Source organism: Lagenorhynchus albirostris, chromosome 9, assembly GCF_949774975.1.
Source record: "Lagenorhynchus albirostris chromosome 9, mLagAlb1.1, whole genome shotgun sequence".
NCBI lineage: Eukaryota > Metazoa > Chordata > Mammalia > Artiodactyla > Delphinidae > Lagenorhynchus > Lagenorhynchus albirostris.
Genome location: NC_083103.1, coordinates 93465363 through 93485631, shown reverse-complemented (window position 1 = coordinate 93485631; position 20269 = coordinate 93465363). Strand labels below are relative to the sequence as shown.

Genomic DNA, 20269 nt, shown 5'->3' with positions numbered 1-20269 from the left:
TATAGGTGAACTTACTGATGACTACATCTTACTCTAATACGCATAAAAAACAAGATGGACTGATGAATAGATAGAGGGAAAGATACTGTTAAAACAAATTTAATAGAACGTTAATTGCTGAATCTAGGTGGTGAGTGTTAGTGTACGATACTTGCAGTTTCTCTGAATGCTTGAAAATTTTCATAATAAAATATTGGGGGAAAAATCAATCCAATAACCTAATTCCTCTACCTAAAAATCCCTATTGGTTACATTCAATAATTACCAATAGCGGGACTTCCCTGGTGGCGCAGTGGTTAAGAATCCGCCTGCCAATGCAGGGGACACGGGTTTGAGCCCTGGTCCGGAAAGATCCCACATGTCGCAGAGCAACTAAGCCTGTGCGTCACAACTACTGAGCCTGCGCTCTAGAGCCCGTGAGCCACAACTACTGAGCCTGCACGCCACAACTACTGAAGCCCGTGTGCCTAGAGTCCGTGCTCTGCAACAAGAGCAGCCACTGCAATGAGAAGCCCGCGCACCGCAATGAAGAGTAGCCCTGCTCGCTGCATCTAAAGAAAGCCCAAGTGCAGCAACAAAGACCCAGTGCAGCCAAAAATAAATTAATTAATTAATTAATTAATTTTTTAAAATTACCAATAGCCTTTAATCAGACCTGGTTCTCATTTCCTACCCTATAGTTTCTGATGCTGTTAACCACCTTCTCCCGTTGAAACCCTATACTACTATTTTAAACTGCTTCCTTTTCCTTCTCTGATTATTCTTTTTGCCTTCTCTTCCTCTTTCTACTCCCAAACTGCAGGTGTTCCTCAAAGTTCAGAACTGAGCCCTACTCTATACTTTTTCCCACAGAAAATTCACTCCTATCATTTTAACTATCACCTATATGCAACTCCAAATGAAGACATAGCATCTCTTCTGTATTCAAGTCTCCCATTTCTAATTGCCTACTAAGTATTTTTTTTTTAATTTTTTTTTTGTTTTTTTTTTTCCTACTAAGTATTTTAACTTGCATGTCCCGTATCATCAAAAGTATTACTTTATCCTCAAAATTTAGAACTGGTATTCTACTTCCCGATTACTGTCCATGGCGGCACAGAGTTACCCAGGGTCAAAACAATGAAGTTATTTCTGACTTCTCCCTCTGTCCTAATCCTTAAAATAATCCGACACCAATCCCTCCTAAATCCATTTCTCCCGTTTCATTCAACCACCATTAGTCTTATAATAATCTTATAAACTCACTTTATTGTAAGAGCTTACTGGTTGATGTCCCAGCCTCTGTCTCTCCTCATAATTCATCCTGCATACTTCTAAAACACCTCCAATTATGTAACCCCTGTTTATATAACTTCTATAACTTCTATAACTTCCCGTATCTAAAAGAAACTATTACGTGCTCAGCAGAAAAAGTTAAACAAGATGTGTTACTTGCCGTGGTAGCAAATCTCCAAAAATGGAGTCCTCCCAGTGAACCAGGCCTCCTCCTCGCAGTCCCCTCCCACACTGAATCTGGGCTGGCCCTGTCACTCATGTTAACCAACAGAATGCCACAGTAGTAGCACTGTACTGGTCCCAAGTCTATGCCTTAAGAAAGCCTGGAAACTTCCACTTTTGTACTCTTGGGAGCCCTGAGCCACCAAGTAAGAAATCTGGCTCCTTAGCTGGAAAGACCACCTGGAGAGGAAAAAGTCCTGAGACAGCATGGAGAGATAGAGTGAAAAGGCCTAGACATCCCAGAGTCCCACCGGAACTCAGCTTTCCACGTGTCCCTGCCAAGGCAGAAATATGAATGAAGCCATCTTGGACATTCCAGCCCCAGTTGCCACATAACGGCAGCTACAGGAAAGACTCCAAAGGACACTAGAAGAACCATCCATCTGAGACTCAATCAACCCAAAGAATTGAGAGAAATAATAAAATATTGTTGCTGTTTTAAGACACTAAATTCTACAGTGTTTTTTTGACAGCGATAGATAATCGAAATACCTGCCCTCAAGAAGCTGACTATATAATGTGGGAAACATTCCAGTAAACACAAAAGACCATCAGAGGTCAGTGTTATGACAGAAGCATACACACCGTGCTAGGTGAATATGGAGGAGGGTCATCTAAATTAAATGGTCAGGGTGTGTGAAGGGGAGGATAAGGGGAGTATCTGGGAAAGCTTTCTAGAGCAGTTGATACAGGCTGAGTTTTAAGTGAGTTCAGGATACAACATGTAGTAGTTAGGTATAAACTAGCATGGTGGTTTGGGGGAATGGTAAAAGATACAGATAGGGACATAAACAGGGACTAGATAATTGAGGGCCTCTTATATTAAACTAAAGAGTTTAAACTTTACCCTAGGAACTATGAAGGACTTTAAGCAGGGAAATGACATCATCAGATCCGTATTCTTTGACAGATTTCTTCGAAAGATTTGTACTAGACCAATGAAAATGGAGGAGACTGGAGGCAAAGAACGTTTAGTAGCCTGCCTCAGAATCTAGGAGAACTGATAGAAACCTGAACTAAGAGTGGCAGAGTGAATGGAGAGAAAGGGACAATTAATATTAAGAATCTACAGGACTTGGTAAAGCAGAAAGGGGTTAAGAGAAGAATTCAGAATGACTTGGTTATTCGGCTTAGTCACTGGAGGAGAGTGTGGTGTCACTTATGGAGAAGTGGGAAAAGCAAGAGGGAACAGGATTCACACACAGGTAGTTTAGACTCAGATACAAGGACAGGAAGAAAAGATGGATGTATCTGCTGATAGGAAACTGAAGGAAGGTTTACTCGATGGCCCCTATTTTTTCAGTCAAATAAAAGGCAAGATCATTTGCTAAGACCAAGGAGAGCAGTGGTGGAGACAGAAAGTTTAGAAAAAGAGGTAATAGTTAGGGACAGCCCTCAGAGGAAGAGGGAGTCCTGAGGATCCGGGTGTTTTTGAAAGTCAAATTTATTCTGTCAAATTTATTCTGGCCTCAAGACACACAGTGTGATCTCCTGCAGCAGCCCTCAGAAGCCCAAGTATAAGAAGAATAGAGATGTAGGAGGGGGCGGGGTGGGGGGGTAGGTGTGGGGGTTGACTTGGCCCAGGACTGGAGTACTATGGAAAAATGAAAGGAAAGGAACAAGCCTCCACAGAATTGATGGTAATGGTAAGGGAGAAATTCAAGTAATGGACCATGAGTCCAGTCTGGCTAGGCAAAGAAATGCTTCCAGGGAGCTGGAGGACTGGGAGAAACTGGAATGAAGTCAAAAAACAAGAAAGAGGACTTGATGTCAAAGTGTACATTTACTGGGAATGAGACAGAAAGCTGGAAGGACTGAAGGCTGTAGTCAACATACAGGATGCTGAACAGTCTGGCTCACTGCTTTGCACCTAAGAAATACTCACTAGATTTACTGATTGCCAGACAAGCTATTAGGACTTCAAAGCATACCAGTTAAATAAACTAGCATTTGGTGAGAAATTTCCAAAAAGAATCCTCTTGCACCCTGTCAATTTCAATATAGCATAAATTCTTATATCACATCCAAAGTAATGCTTCCAACATTAACTCCCTTGATCTGCTATTTACCTATCACTCTATCAAGAGATCATCAGGCAAGCTCAGAGCATTTTAAAAAAGAAGACCCGGGCTTCCCTGGTGGTGCAGTGGTTGAGAGTCCGCCTGTCGATGCAGGGGACACGCGTTCGTGCCCTGGTCCGGGAGGATCCCACATGCCGCAACTAAGACCTGGTGCAGCCAAATAAATAAATAAATATTAAAAAAAAAAAAAAAAAAAGAAGACCCTTGCTTGATATTGCAATTTTTCTGCTACTGGTCCCAACCTACCTTTGTGAATCAACTGATGATGTCTCTTAAAGCGCAAGCTCACCATCTTTATTCAAGAAGAGCCTTATTTGCTATTATTCTCGATGAGTCACTATTAAAGACAGGGAGCTTAAAAAGAAGTTCAGCCGTAGAAGAGAACTAGCTTGGAAGCCTCACCTTTCTAATACCAGCAATAATCTTGAAGGATGCAAGCTGGAAACTAGAAAGTGTCCCCACAAAGGCAAGACAATGTCCATTATAAAGCAGCCAGGTGTCAAGGAGAAAAAAAATCAAATACGTGACTAAACTGAATATTTGGTTTTTTTTTTTTTTTGGTCAGTTCACGGTGTCTTCTTTAAAAATTATAATTACAATAAAAAACACAGTAATTACCTTCAAACAGTACAAAGAACTTAGCAAATTTCTATTACGTAAATTCATCTATAATATCAAGGTGACATTTAATTTCCCATCCAGTAATTCAACAAATATTTGTCCAATAATTATCAGTACATAGCACTAAGTGTAAAAGAACACAAAAGAGTAAAAAAAATATTTTTAAATACATATGAAGAGGGAGAGTCCAGTCTTTATCCTCAAGAGGCTTACAATATCAATGGCCAGCCAAGACATACACAGGTAGAAAAAAATGTAGAGTACAGTATAATATAAAAATAAGCAAAATCAGGGGGCTTCCCTGGTGGCACAGTGGTTGAGAGTCCGCCTGCCGATGCAGGGCACACGGGTTCGTGCCCTAGTCCGGGAAGACCCCACATGCCACGAAGCGGCTGGGCCCATGAGCCATGGCCGCTGAGCCTGCGCGTCCGGAGCCTGTGCTCCGCAACAGGAGAGGCCACAACAGTGAGAGGCTCGCATACAACAAAAAAAAAATAAAAAATAAAAATAAAAAAATAAGCAAAATCAGCAGAGAGCTGTATAGATGTTCTGAGGAGGGAGAGATTAATTCAGGAAGAACTGGATAAGGAAGATTTTACAAAGGAGGTAGAATTTAACTTGAAACTTGTAAAGTGGGTAACTGAATAAGACATCTTATTAGAAAACCCCATTATTTCCCCAATTTTCCAAGCCAGAAATATGGGCGTTTCTATAACTCTTCCCTGTCCACCTATTAGTGCTACCCCTAACACCTTACAAATGGATTCACATCTCTCCTCCCCACTGCAGCACTTCAGTTTTGGCCACCATTATTGTAACGCAGGCTCTGACAGATAAGTCTCCTAACTGGTCCTCTACAGTACTCCAGTCTATTCTCCAACTGGCATCATCATCCATCTAAACTGAAAATCTCTATTTACAGTTGCCAAGATAGGGAAGCAACCTAAGTGTCCAACAACAGATGAATGGATAAAACAGATGTGGTAATACATACATACATACACACATACACACACACACACACACACACACACACACACACACACACTGGAATACTACTCAGCCATAAAAAAGAATGGAATTTTGCCATTTGCAATAACATGGATGGACCTGGAGGGCATTATGCTAAGTGAAATAAATCAGATAGAAAAACACAATACTGTATGTCATCACTTACATGTGGAATCTAAAAAGTGAAAAGAATGAATGAATGTAACAAAACAGAAACAGACTCACAGATACAGAGAACAAACAGGTGGTTGCCAGTGGGGAGATGGGGAGGAGGGGCAAGATAGGGGTAGGGGACTAAGAAGTACAAACTACTGTGTATAAAATAAATAAGCTGTAAGGATATAGTATACAGCACAGGGAATACAGCCAATATTTTATAATAACTTTAAATATAATCCATAAAGGTTTTAAATCACTACATTGTACATCTGAAACTAATATATTATAAATCAACCATACTTCAATTAAAAATTTTTTAATTAAAAATAAATAAATAAAGTGCAAATCTCATCCTCTGATCCCCACCCCTCCTTAAAACTCTCTAGTCTCTCACTATCAGGGAAAATCTCAAACTCCTTACACGGGATCTGAGCCTTTGTGATCGGGCTTCTGCCTCCTCCACTAGCCTCATTCCTCTCTACCTCAGGTCTCAGTTGCTAATCTCTCTCGTCTATAGGTCCCCTGCCTGCAATGTCTTCTTCCCTATTCGTTGCCTGGCTAATTTCTCTCTATATCTACCCCCACTCCTGCAACTTTTTCTTTGAAAATTTCAAACCAACAGAAAAGTTAACAGAATAGTCCAGTGAACACATGCCCTTTATCTGGATTCACCAGCTGTTAACGCTTTTTGCCACAGTTACTTTACTTCTCCCTCTGAACCACCTGAAAGTTATAGACATCATGACAACCCCTAAAACTTCAGCAAGTATCTCTTAAGAATAAGAACCTTCTACATAATCACACACAAAATATTTACTATTGATACAGTATTACCTAATACGTAATCCATATTCAAAATTTCCCAATTATTCCAAAATGTCCTGTCTTATTTATCATCTTTCCTCATTTGCTGAATCATTTTCCAAGTATCCCGCTACTTTTCACTTAGCTCTCGGACACATTAGCAAGCCAAGATTTTCTTGATAAATAAAAATGCATTTTAGTAGAATTTAAATAAAATCACAATATTCACAACTATTTTGACTTCCAAACAGGTCACATTAAGAAACTTAGAAAATTGAAACTATGACCAAATTCTATGCCCGCCTTAGCCTTGCTGCAGTACCCTGAAAAGGACACAGATCCATTAAATAGCTTTGCAAACAGCTTGCAATGTTAGTTTGAAATTTGGTTTTGGTGCTGAATTTAACATAATCAAAGTAGCCTCATAGCCTAAACTGTCAAACATCAGATAAGGCAAGTGAAATAGGTGTTAGATATATATCAAAATCCTGATCAGACTTGGGACCAAACAATGAGCTGCTGTTATTTCAATGTACTGATGAATCCCTGAAACACTTTTTATTAAATTTAACATAGGGTGCTGAAAAAGCTAAAATCACTCAAGGATTTTAATTTGTGCACTTGTTTTTCAAATAAAAATTAGACTGAAAGAAAAGAAAGTAGAAACACAAATAGAACCGGCCTGTTATGTACAAACACACACACATAAACCCAGGGTTTTTATTCTTAACAGCATCATTTACCTTCTGCCCTTCTCACAAAGCTTCTCAATTTCAGCTTTCAGATCCTGCTCCTTCTGCAAAAACTCCTTCTTTTCTTTCTCTATCTTCTTCTTTGTTTCTTCTCGCTTTATTGTTACGTCCTGGATAGCCTTTAATATCTCCTAAGTCCCGCACAATTATAGTCACACACAAATAAAGAAGGAAATGAATTAGTTCTTTTGGTCTGAAGGTTACTTTCAACTATCTCAAATTAACATATTGACTTTAGTGATTTCAAATTGAATTGAAGGAATCTGGTGATGAGTAGTCCCAAAAGCAGTCAAAAAAGTCCCAAAAGGGAGTAAGTTATAATAAAGCAGATGTCAATTCAACAGGAGAAAAGAATTTCTAACAATCACAACTGTTCAAAAACGGAATTTACTGCCTTGTGAAGCAATAAGCTCTCCATTACTGGTGCTCATATAAAGGCTGAATGAACACCTGTCAAGACTGCTGAGAAAGGCATTCTTGCACAGGGTGGGAGTTTGCTACTTCCAACAAATATGGTCTTGTTTTGTTTTGTTACGGCTCTACTTTATTATGCGTAGGGGTTACCTTTGTTCTTTTTAAATTATTTAACTATATACATATATATTTATAATAAGAAGTCGAACAAAAAGTAATAAAGTTAAGTCACCCCTAATGCACACCAATTCCACCCATAAAGTAATCAATGTGTTAAGCGTTTTGTTCTATGCTTTCACATCTTTCTCCATTCTTACACAAATACATGTGTACTTACGTACGTATTTGCTTTTTTGTTTTCTTTATAATGAGGTAATTTTATATACACTATTCTGCATCTTGCTTTTGTTCACCTGACATGAGCATACTATCGATAAATATAGATCAAATTAAAAAATAGCTGTATAACACGACATGACATGTATATAACGAATTTAGTCAACCAGTCTCTGTTAAGAGTCCATCCTGTTAAGGCTGATTTCAGTTTTCTTGTAACTACAAATAATACTACAATAAACATCCTGTATGCCTATATTTTCATACAAAAGCTTTTATTTCTGTAGAATAGACTCCTAACAATGAGACTGCTAAATCAAGGTATATTTTAAAATTTTAAGTGACAATTCCTAATATCTTTTTTCTTCAGACTTTATTTATATACTTATTTACTTGTTTATTTATTTACTTAACTTTTTGGCACGCTGCACGTCATGCGGGATTCTTGGTTCCCCAACCAGGAATTGAACCTGTGCCCCCTGCATTGGAAGCTTGGAGTCTTAACCACTGGACCACCAGGGAAGTCGCCCTAATATCTTTTCTAAAATGGTCATACCAATTCACACTCCTACCAATGTCTAAAAAGAGTTCATTTTTCCTTACCTTTGACAACTTATTTCATTTTTCCCAATCTCTTGGGAAAGAGGGAGGAATGGTATCTAGTAATTTTAATGAGCATTTCACTACCTCCTGTTCTTTTACTGTTTTTATTGTCTGTCTCCTCCAACTAGAATAAGCATTCAATGAAGGCAGAGACTATGTTTCGTTCACCACTAAATCTTCAGAGCGTACATCAGGAACTCAAAAAATATTTGCTATACAAATGGATCGACACTAGTAAGGCTGAGTTTATTTTCATACATTTGTTACCCATTTGCTTTTCCTCTTCTGTGAATTACTGTTTGTGACTGTTATGGGCAAAATAATAACCTCTTCCCCACAAAAATGTCCATGTTCTACTCCTTGGAACCTATGTTACCCTCCATAGCAAAAGAGATAGGGAGACAATCCTGGATTATCGGGGTGGGCCCAATCTAACCACAAATGGGTCTTTAAAAGCAGAGAAACTTTCCCACTTGTGATCAGAGGAAGATGTGATTAGGGAAGAACAGTTACAGAAATGCAACGTTGCTGACTCTGAAGATGGAGACGGGGGCCACAGGTAAAGGAATGCAAACAGCCTCTAGAAGCCAGAAATGCAGGGAAATGTATTCTCCCCTAGAGTCCCTAGAAAGGAATGCTGCCCTCCTAATACCTTGATTTTAGCCCAGTGACACCCACGTTGTACTTCTGACCTACAGAACTGTAAGATAATAAACGTGTTGTTTTAAGCTCTAAATTCACGACAACTTGTTACAGCAGCAATGGGAAACTATTACAGTAGAAAACTATTACAATAGGAAAGTAATACAGTAACTTTTCCTGGTTTCTCTAGATTGTTTGGCTTTTACCATGAATTTGTAGGAATCTCAGAATGTCATCTTAAACCCTTCGTCATATGTGCTATAAATATTTTCTCTCAGTCTAATATTGATCTTTTGACTGTTTTCTATATCATTTGCCATGCCAAAAAGTTTAATTATATATAATTAATTTTAAAAAATCTTCTAGGTTTTCTGCCTGGGTTAAAATGACCTCTTGCAACTTCAGGTATACAAACATTCTTCTAAATTTTCTTCTGATTTAAAATTTTTTTCCAGTTTTTATATGTATATTTTTAATTTACTTAGAATTGTATTTTTAAATATAGTGTGAGACAGGAGTCTAATCAAATGACTTTCCAGGTAGGCAGTCAAACAAATATATTAAATAAATAATCCTGGGCTTCCCTGGTGGCGCAGTGGTTGAGAGTCTGCCTGCCGATGCAGGGGACACGGGTTCGTGCCCCGGTCCGGGAAGATCCCACATGCTGTGGAGCGGCTGGGCCTGTGAGCCATGGCCGCTGAGCCTGCGCGTCCGGAGCCTGTGCTCTGCAACGGGAGAGGCTGCGGCAGTGAGAGGCCCGCGTACCGAAAAAAAAAAAAAAAAAAAAATCCTTTCCTCTCTGAACCAAAATAGAAGTGAGAGTTTGGACGAGATGCCCTCGAAGGTTCTTGTTTATCCTTAAAATTCTATGATAACCATTAAAAAGTTAAATACTGCTTTTTTATTTCTATTAATTTGAAAACAAAATTAAAGTCTGATTAGGGACTATACTTTACTTATTGCCAATTTTAACATAAGCAGAATACCTGGTGATTCTTCATTTCTTCTTCTCTCCTTTGCTGAAGTTGCTTTAATTGCACTTGGAGCTGATTCTCCACTTGCCTCTGCTTGTCCAGGACCTCCTGGTAACGCTCCTTCAACAAGGTTCTCTCTGTCATCATTTTATCCTATTGGTAACAACAGATGAGAAGTTTAATTTGCCAATTTCATTGCAAGAAACATTCACCATGTCCCTGTTCAAGGCACCATGCAGGGCGCTATGGCTGCAGTGTCCGATGCTGTAGCTAAATTAATTAGAATAAGCAAATGTAAACATCCAGCTCCTCAGTCACCTTACCACATTCCAAGTACTCAGTAGCTACATGTGAGTAGTGGCTACTATACTGGACAGCACAGATACAGAACACTTCCGTCGTTAATGGAAATTCTATTGTACAACACTGCGCTAAGATGGAGGGTGGCAACCTATGGCCTGTGGGCCAAATCCAGCCATCAACTGTTTTTGTTTTTAAATTTTATTTATTTATTTTATTTTTGGCTGCATTGTGTCTTCATTGTTGTGCACGGGCTTTCTCTAGTTGTGGCGAGCGGGAGCTACTCTTCATTGCAGCGTGGGGGCTTCTCATTGCGGTGTCTTCTCTTGTCGCGGAGCACAGGTTCTAGGTGCGTGGGCTTCTGTAGCTGTGGCACACAGGCTCAGCAGTTGTGGCGCAAGGGCTGAGTTGCTCTGCGGCATGTGAGAGCTTCCCGGACCAGGGCTTGATCCCGTGTCCCCTGCATTGGCAGGCAGATTCTTAACCACTGCGCCACCAGGGAGGTCCCACCGTCTGTTTTTATAAGTAAATGTTTTATAGGAACACAGCCATACCCGACAGCTGGCTGGCTGCTTTCACACTACAACAGCAGAGTGGAGTGGTTACAAAAGAGCACATACAGCCCACAAAGCCTAAGATATCTACTAACTGACCCTTTATAGGCTAATTTCCCTGCAGTAGGGAATAAGAGAAATAAGGTATTTTATCTATTAGGAGGAAGAAGAACGAGCAAAAACAAAGAACAGATCAACTACTCAAAATGCATCCAGAAACTGGACTCCTTACTGGTCATTAGCACTACAAATTGGCAGATCCACCAAAGAGTTCTGGGGCACTTGGTATTCAGATTGGTCAAATCGGCAAGCTCTCATATAAACAGGGAGCAGAAGTAAAGCTTCTGGGACTTCCCTGGTGGTCCAGTGGGTAAGACTCCACACTCCCAATGCAGGGGGCCCGGGTTTGATCCCTGGTTGGGGAACTAGATCCCGCATGCAGGCTGCAACTAAAGCTCTCGCATGCCACAACCAAGACCCAGCACAGCCAATAAATAAATAAGTCAATAAAAGAGGTGAAGCTTCTAAGGGTCACAGTTCAGCTCTGCCTCCCCCACATTAATAAATCAAGAAAAGTAATGATTACCTTTCAAAGGAACACTGAAACTTAGAGGGTCAATTTAAAGCACACTTGGTATAAGGTAACCAGTGTAAAATTTAAACAGAGCATTAAACTGAATTTGTTCATTAGACGATAACTACTTTCAAAGAAAAGAAAGGTTTTAGAAGTGAATAGCGAAAAACTTATCACACTATGATAATAAAAAAATAAGCTCTCAAGATGGGACTTTAGCTTTGGGATAAGCTAGTCCTTAGTCCATGTACTGAAATGTAACTAAAGCTCCCTAAACAGATGACACCTTAGCATCATAACTTTAAAGGGATTCTGAACCTGAGGTCTATGGATAGGTGTGTATAAAATTTTTTGAGATGAGAATTCAAAGTTTTCAAAAGATTCTGAAAGAGGACCTTAACCCAAGAAAAGTTAAAGGTTAAGAACCAATTGATGAAAACTAGTAGATTAGAGGATTCTTTTCTTCTCTCTCTACTTCCTTATGGTACCTCTCTCTCCTAATACATCTTTAAAAAATTTTTATTTTATTTTTTTTTGCGGTACGCGGGCCTCTCAGTGCTGTGGCCTCTCCCGTTGTGAAGCACAGGCTCCCGATGCGCAGGCTCAGCAGCCATGGCTCACGGGCCCAGCCGCTCCGCAGCATGTGGGATCTTCCCAGACCGGGGCACGAACCCATGTCCCCCGCATCGGCAGGCGGACTCTCAACCACTGCGCCACCAGGGAAGCCCGATAATGCATCTTTTTAACAACACAGGATGGGGAAAAAAACTCTAGTCTTCATGGAAAGAAGTCTCAAGGTACATACTATTAGTACATACAAATGGATGGCTTAAAGGCATACAGCAAATTACTTGATACAATTCTCATCTTAATAAGCCAAAGGGTTACACATTGTTACTTTGTTTCATTGATGGTGAATTGGTCCTGAGAGGCAGGAGTCACAATTTCAAATGCAGGCAGTGGGCAATTACTGTAAATGCATGAAAAGGGTAGCAAATAAAACAGGAGCAAAGTTCCCTGTATTGCCACTAAGCTTAATACCTGCTTAGTCCCAATGCCTTTTTAAAAGCATGTGGAGGGCTTCCCTGGTGGCGCAGTGGTTGGGAGTCTGCCTGCTGATGCAGGGGACATGGGATCGTGCCCCAGTTCGGGAAGATCCCACATGCCGCGGAGCGGCTGGGCCCACGAGCCATGGCTGCTGAACCTGCGCGTCCGGAGCCTGTGCTCCGCAACGGGAGAGGCCACAACAGTGAGAGGCCCGCGTACCGAGAAGAGAAAAAAAAAAAAAAAGCATGTGGAGAACTCATTTACAACTAAGAATGTTAACCGTCTGTTATGCAATGCAAATGAAATACCATGTTCTACTGCTGTCAACTTACTACGGTGTTTTGTATTTTGGTTGTGTACTAAAATATAATCATATTGTGTTTTAAAAATAATAATAATAGGGACTTCCCTGGTGGTACAGTGGTTAAGACTCCATGCTCCCAATGCAGGGGGCCCGGTTCAATACCTGGTCAGGGAACTAGATCCCACGTGCATGCTGCAACTGACGGTTTGCATGCCACAACTAAGGAGCCCTGGAGCCACAACGAAGGAGCCCACCTGTCGCAGCTAAGACCCGGCGCAACCAAACTAAATAAATATTTAAAAAATCATAATAATTTAAAAAATTACAGCATGTGGGCCACACCACCACCCAAAAGAATACTGCCAAACAAAACACAACTCTGGGCCTCTTTTGGCCTAATGGCTTGCCAGTTTCCACCCCTGTTTCAGACTGATGCTAAAGCTTATCTATTACCTCTTAGTTGGCCCCTTCAATTGCTATATGGTCAACAAAACCCTGCCTTACAACTGTGGGGACCAAATAAACACTCCATGTAAAGTGTTTAGAATAAATGCTCAAGAAAAGGCGACTTCTCCTCCTTCTCCCGGAGGTTCTCTCCTAGCCTGGTTCTCACCCAGCACATCGCCATCAGGTCTCTCATCTCTAGGATCTTTTTACTTGCCTGTTATAAATAACTCCTGAGTTGCTACTCTCTATTTAAAAGTTTTCATGTGGTTAATGTACTCCAATAACTTACTTCTTTCCATCTGCCCCTCAATTTCTTCAACTTGCACCAAATATCCACTTTTTTACCTGGTTTTCCTCTTTATTTCCATTCAATTAACATATCTTACCCTAAAGACCCCTTCCTGAACTTAGGGTGCCTTTTCTAGCATTATCCTTCCTCTTGAAAAATGGACATTCAGATATCCACACACTTACAGGGTGGAAGTTTTGCCACAAAATGCCAGGGAAAGATCAAGGGGACCACTTTAACAAAAATAAATGTGAAGTTCTCTAAGTTTTAAAAACCAATTACCTATTTTTAAGTAAAAAACAGATTTAAAAAGTGATGCTCAAAAAAAAAATAATAATTACCTAGGCATAAAATTGGAAGATACAATTAAACAATACATGAGAAAAAGACCTGATGGAGTAAAAGTGAAAACTCCACAGTGTGACGATGTCAGCTTAGGAAATGGTGTGTAGAATGTCACCACAGAATGACACAACAGTTCCATTGTATAGTGAAGTAATTACACTGTATGTGCATTACTACATTTAGCTCTCAGGATCACATTGCAAAAGAAACATTGAGAAGGTGTAACATGTCTAGGTGAAAAAGTAACCAGGTTGAAGAAAAGACTCAAAAATATATCATATGAAGAAAAGAAGAATGTTAAAAAAACATCTGGGGGGCTTCCCTGGTGGCGCAGTGGTTGAGAGTCCGCCTGCCGATGCAAGGGACATGGGTTCGTGCCCCGGTCTGGGAAGATCCCACATGCCGCGGAGCGGCTGGGCCCGTGAGCCATGGCCACTGAGCCATGGCCACTGAGCCTGTGCATCTGGAGCCTGTGCTCCGCAACGGGAGAGGCCACAACAGTGAGAGGCCCGCGTACTGCAAAAAAAAAAAAAAAAAAAATCTGGGGATGTTTCACCTGGAAAGGTTCAGACTTAAAGGATAAGAGGAAAAAGCATTTAAAAAAACATTTTGAATATATTTTGGGCTAACAAGTAAAGGGATTTAGATTTACTCTACGTAGCTCAAGAGAGAACTATAACAAGAAGTTTTAGTGGTTCTGTTCTCACCTCATAATAAGATCTAACAATAAGAGCTATTTTCAAAATGCAATATGCTGATTCATGAGTAGTAAGCTTCCCATCTCTGGAGGTGATCAAGTAGAAGTTAGCTGACCATCTGTCAGGGATTTTATTTTATTTTATTTATTTTATTTTATTTTTTTCTTCGGTATGCGGGCCTCTCACTGCTGTGGCCTCTCCCCCCGCGGAGCACAGGCTCCGGACGCGCAGGCCCAGCGGCCATGGCCCACGGGCCCAGCCGCTCCGCGGCATGTGGGATCCTCCCGGACCGGGGCACGAACCCGCGCCCCCTGCATCGGCAGACGGACTCTCAACCACCGCGCCACCAGGGAAGCCCTGTCAGGGATTTTATAAAGGAGGTTCCTGCATCTTTTCCAACTGAGATGATGTGACTCTAGATCTTCTGCATTAATGGTTTCATACATGAACAATTGCAGTTTAACTACTTACCAGATTCTTTTCAATATCTTGATCTGTGTTTACCTCTGAATCAGCCGTCTTAAAGTCAGTCTATAAAGAAAGAAACAATTATATTCAGAACTGTTCAGAGACATTCTAAAAGGCAGAATTGCTCTCGTCCTTTCACTGAGAAATCTGCCACAAGGAACTGAGAAGTTAACTTTTTACTCTCTCCCCTTATCAGCTTCATAGCAAGAGAACTGTAGTTCTGGCAAATGTCCACTGACATCCATGTAGCATGAAGCATTTACCCCACAAAATAAGCTGAACAAGACCCAACAACTGATGGAGAGACAAGCTCGAGACTCAGATAAGAATTTTGGCCCCTACAATTTACTGTGCTCATCCTTCCTGCTACAAAAAAGCACACCAGTCACTAGAAGGCAGGATACCCCGTACTTCTTAAGATATAGGTCAGAGAATTAACAAGGATTCCTCCTGCAAGGTCGAAGACAGGAAATATGAATGCTGATGACCTACGCTCATCAATTACTCAGTGAAAGTGATTGTATGTAGGTCATGAAGCTCCTGGTCGCCACGATTAGACACGGGCTGTTACTTATTGAACATCAGAATGAAGTCATCACAGAGCACCGTATGAAAACAGTATGAGAGTTGCCAGTAAAAAAACGAGACAGAGTAGTTCTCTACCAACTATGAAGAAATATCTCCTGCCCTCAAAAAAAAAAAAAAAAATTAAAAGCCCAAATTCCGTTTTAGTAGTAGAAACTTGATACTTGACCTGGACGGCAATGTTCTGAGAAAGCTTCAGGGAAGAGCTATCCTGATCATCATCCTGATCCACTCTGACTCCTTCAACCCCATTTGCTGGAGGCACCACAGGTGGGAAATCCAAGCCTGTGTCCCTGCTCCCTTCCTTTAGGATGGAGGCTTGTGGGGCCTTCTCTTCAGGACAATTCCCGGAGGCAAGCTGCTTTGTATCGCACCCTGCCTTAAGAGACCGAGTGGCGGGGTGGAGGCTCTCCCGGAGGCGTGTGTCCCCCTCCTCTCCCGCTGTGCTGGCCACGTCCTTCAAATCAGACTGAGACCCACCGCCAGAGAGACAAAGGGCCGTGGCTATCAAGTTTTCTCCTAAAACCGCCCGGTGCGCTGCTGAAGTGTCACCTGCTGATGAACCAGGATTCTGCTCTGGGTGTTCCAAATGGGCATTTCTGTTATTCTCCTTGGTTATCGTTTGGTTACTTACACTCGACAGAGGCGAGTTCTTGTGCTTCTGTGCAGGGTCTTTGGGGCTATCAAAAACATAAGATAAAAGGTTTCTCTCTTCACCCAATCTTAAAGAGGCTTAAATATATAATACTTTTAACATAACCACTAGAAGAACAAAACGAGACTATATAAACCCCTCCAAATTAGCCAACTGAAAAGGAACTTAGTTTCCACCCAGTGATTTCTGTCCCACATGCAGGGAGTATGGTGTGGTGGTGAAGAAGCTGGGTTCAGGAGACAGTCCGCAGTGAACGGTCACACAGAAATGACGCTGAGGAGCCAAAGGTTTGGGGGGATGCAGGTGAAATAGCCTGCTGTTACTTAGAATATTTCATTTAGGTACATGTACTAATTTTGTTCCACATATTTTAATAAATAAAATATTGATTGAGAAATATTGTTTTAAATTCCACTCTCGTTTCACAAAAATAACTTTCATTCAAATTCATTTTACAGATCTTTGACCAGAACCACCAACAACTTTCCAGAGCACAGCATCTTCACTTCAAGTTGACTGAAGTACAGACGATTTTGAATCCAAAATTGAAGCTGTCAGCAGAACTTTTACCCCAGATAACAAATATACACACATGTATACACTGAAATCATTGTTTCATTGTTTGCTACAACCATTTACCATACTGCTTTTAAGAGATCTTCAAAACCTATTTACAATGACATCCAACATTCACGACTGTAAGTCTTTTACCAGGAATAATGTGTGTTAAATTCCTTTGCTATTAAAAAACAAAACAAAACAACTGCTTCTGTCAAATATGCCCTTAAGGACTCCAAACTAGTACTGACTTAGGCTTCAGGTCACTGTGCCTTCCTTTCCTCAATAGTACCTACTGTTCAAAATAAAACAACAGAGACAGCACCTTGTGACATGAAAAATCTTTATAAATACTCTAAGTTGATTCCTTGCTGGGGGTTAAGTGGCGGCAGGGGGGGGACACTTAATTATAAATTTGGGCAGATACAGTACCTGGGTGTGAATCCTGACTCTGCTACTTACTAGCTGTTTAACTCTGGGCAAGTTACTTAACTTCATTTGTAAAACAGAAATAATATTACCTACCTAATAAGATTATTGTGAGGATTACATGAGATAAAGCACCTGGTGTATTTAGTTCTGGCACACAGTAGACACTCAATAAACCTTAGCTGTTATTATTATTACTAGTAGTATGTGTCTGATTTTATTTATAAAATGAAGATCCAAGTTTATGGTTAGGTTTACTTAACATTTTTCCCCATTACCCACTTAATAACAAGTGACAAATAATAAATACAAATGTAACAGATTTGTTACATTTATTAAGTACGCTGGAGTCAGACGAGCCTGGGTTCAAACACTGACTCCAACATAGCTTGGTAACCTTAGGCAAGTTACTAACCTCTCTGTGTCTCAAGTTCTCTCACCTATAAATGGGAATAACAGCATTAGCACCTACCTGCTGAGATTGTTGAGAGAATTAAATGTGTTAACACATATAAAGCTGCTAGCACAGTATTATCTATTGTATTAGGTCCTAGGTACTCTACAAAAGAGTTGACGTAGGGGACTTCCCTGGTGGCACAGTGCTTAAGAATCCACCTGCCAGCGCAGGGGACACAGGTTCGAGCCCTGGTCCGGGAAGATCCCACATGCCACGGACCAACTAAGTCCGTGCACCACAACTACTGAGCCTGCACTCTAGAGCCAGCGAGCCACAACTACTGAGCCCGCATGCCACAACTACTGAAGCCTGCATGCCTAGAGCCCATGCTCCACAACAAGAGAAGCCACCGCAATGAGAAGCCCACGCACCGCAACGAAGAGTAGCCCCCGCTCACCGCAACTAGAGAAAGCCCACGCAGCAACAAAACCCAACACAGCCATAAATAAATAAATAAAAATTAAATTAAAAAAAGAGTTGAGGTAGTATACATAGTCAACCTAGTACAACATTATACATAACAATGTTTTAAGCACTGTAAAACAAGGTTGGGTATTCATAATTCCTGTGCTCAAGAGTTTAGCTGGAAGGTGAAATACATACATGAAGCAGTAAGCCATATTAATAAAGCTATCTATTTACCTATAGATAGACATAGATACATATACATGTGTCTATATACATTAGATATAACGTGTGTGTATATATATATATATACACACACACACACACACACAGATGTAACATATAAACATATAGTTAAATAAACAGATAGTCCATGTAGGAGAAGGTGGGAAATATTTGCATTTTCAAATGAGTTTGATCCCCTGTATTTTAATCTGTTTATTCAACAAATAATTAGCATGCCTGCTGAGTGTCAGATACTGTGTTGGGTACCAGATATACAAATATAGATCAGATAGTCCCTACCTTTAAAAAGCTTCATCTAATGCAATGTCACTAGAGCTAAAAAGGGGAAAGACGAACTACACTTCCATAAGAAGCCCATCTCCAAAGCCCTTTACCCAAAAGAAATCTTCCCAGTTGAGAGTCCACACGTTACCTTAGACCGTCTGGGAGAACTTCGTCTGGTTTGGAAGCACATACACTAGACGAGGATTCCGGAGGACTGGGAGCAGTGGCCACCACGCCAGCGACCTCAGATGCTGCCATCATGCTCTGCACATTCAGAAACAAAGTACAGGCTACAAGTTCCAAAATTTCAAAACAAATATATCTCACCCTCTCAGAATGTCCATACAACAGAGTCATATCAGGAAAGAAACACAAAGAAAAAGTTGGGCTCCAGGAGAAAACACTTAAGGGTATTCTCTAGTAGGATATTAAAAGAGCCATCACATGCAATAGGGATATCGATCCTCACACGTCACTATATGTGTATATGTATGTGTATGTATATATATGTGTGTGTGTGTGTGTGTGTGTATATATATATATATACACACACACACATACATACACGTATATGTGCGCAAAGCTTTTTCACTTTAGGAGAAATGCAGTCTCACAGACCATGAGAATCTTCCAAATGATCCACATGCCTACCTACCTTGCCTAGTATCATTTACAAAGGATGTGATTTGGGGCCTAACATCAATAATAGCTTATGTTTTAAAATCATTTTATGGCTGTTACATTAAAAGCATTCTCCATTAATTTGGAGATGTTCGTGTGAGAGAGAAAAAGCAATATTTTATTGGGCAATCCAAGTATCTTTCACTTTTACTCTGGGTTCCCCACAGATGGGAAAAGTCTGACAACCACTGACTGAGGAAAGTACAGACTCTTTAGAGTTACTAAAGGTGCCAGAGTATGAGAATCTTGGTTACTCCAGCATGAAAATGAGAAGCTGAAAAACACGGTAATCCAAGTAAGAGATGTTGCAGGACAAACTCACGCCTTCTATGGTGAAGAGGAAGAAAAAAAATGAATATTGGGGCGGGGGGGGGGCGGGTGGTTGGTGGTGTAACACAGGGTTAGTTTAAATTCTTGTTTTTATTTTAATAGCATCCCACGTACATCCCTGACCCTCCAAGAGCGCATAGGGCAGGCACGGAGGCTGGGCTGTGTCCACACTTCAGTCCCAGGCCAGAGACCCCCTGTGCCTCAGTTTCCCTCATCAAATTATACGAGGCTCCGGGGAGAAAACAGGGCCCAGAGCGCCATTACTGCTCGCACAGGTGCAAACATCCTGCCCCATCAGGGCCCGGGCCGGGGGTCCTTGGCGCCCGGGAAACGAAACCACAGGGCACGGGTCCTACGTGCGACTCCGTGGCTGAGAGCCCAAAGGGGAGAGGGACAGGGACATCTGGCAGGAGGCTGCGGCAGGGGGCTTTAAGTCGAAGGAGCCAAGGGAAGCCCCGCACCGCAACCCGGCGGCGACCAGACGGCGACGCTGGGAGCGACGGGTCCTCGGGGGGAGATCGGGGGACGGTCGCGAAGGGGACAATGGGGGGAAGCGACGCCGGTGGTCCCGGCCGCCCTCCACAGGGGGCTGGCCCAGCCTGCAGCTTCCTCCGGCCAGAGCCCCTCCGCACCTTGCCCTCGCCCCCCGCCCGGCTGCCACCCCCGTCCCACTTCTAGGCCGGGACCCCCGCCCCCCATCCCCGCAGCTCCCTCCACGCCCCCCGCCCCGACCCCAGCC

At 41.5% G+C, this 20269-nt stretch overlaps 1 protein-coding gene across 5 annotated transcripts in view; it reads right to left on the bottom strand.

Moving 5' to 3' along the window:
• Nucleotides 1–20269, bottom strand: part of RNF214 (ring finger protein 214) — a 57830-nt gene that overhangs the window by 37433 nt on the left and 128 nt on the right. For 3 of the 5 annotated variants that reach the window (XM_060160449.1, XM_060160451.1, XM_060160452.1), the window contains exons 1-5: nt 18668–19030; nt 15675–16185; nt 14924–14983; nt 9907–10047; nt 6917–7056 (exon numbers count right to left, since the gene is read on the bottom strand). In XM_060160449.1, the coding sequence (XP_060016432.1) occupies nt 6917–7056; nt 9907–10047; nt 14924–14983; nt 15675–16185; nt 18668–18876 (1061 nt within the window). In that variant the 5' untranslated portion in view covers nt 18877–19030. Of the gene's footprint in view, nt 1–6916; nt 7057–9906; nt 10048–14923; nt 14984–15674; nt 16186–18667; nt 19031–20269 lie in introns of those variants that run through there. The other 2 variants (XM_060160450.1, XM_060160454.1) reach the window with 2 other exon arrangements.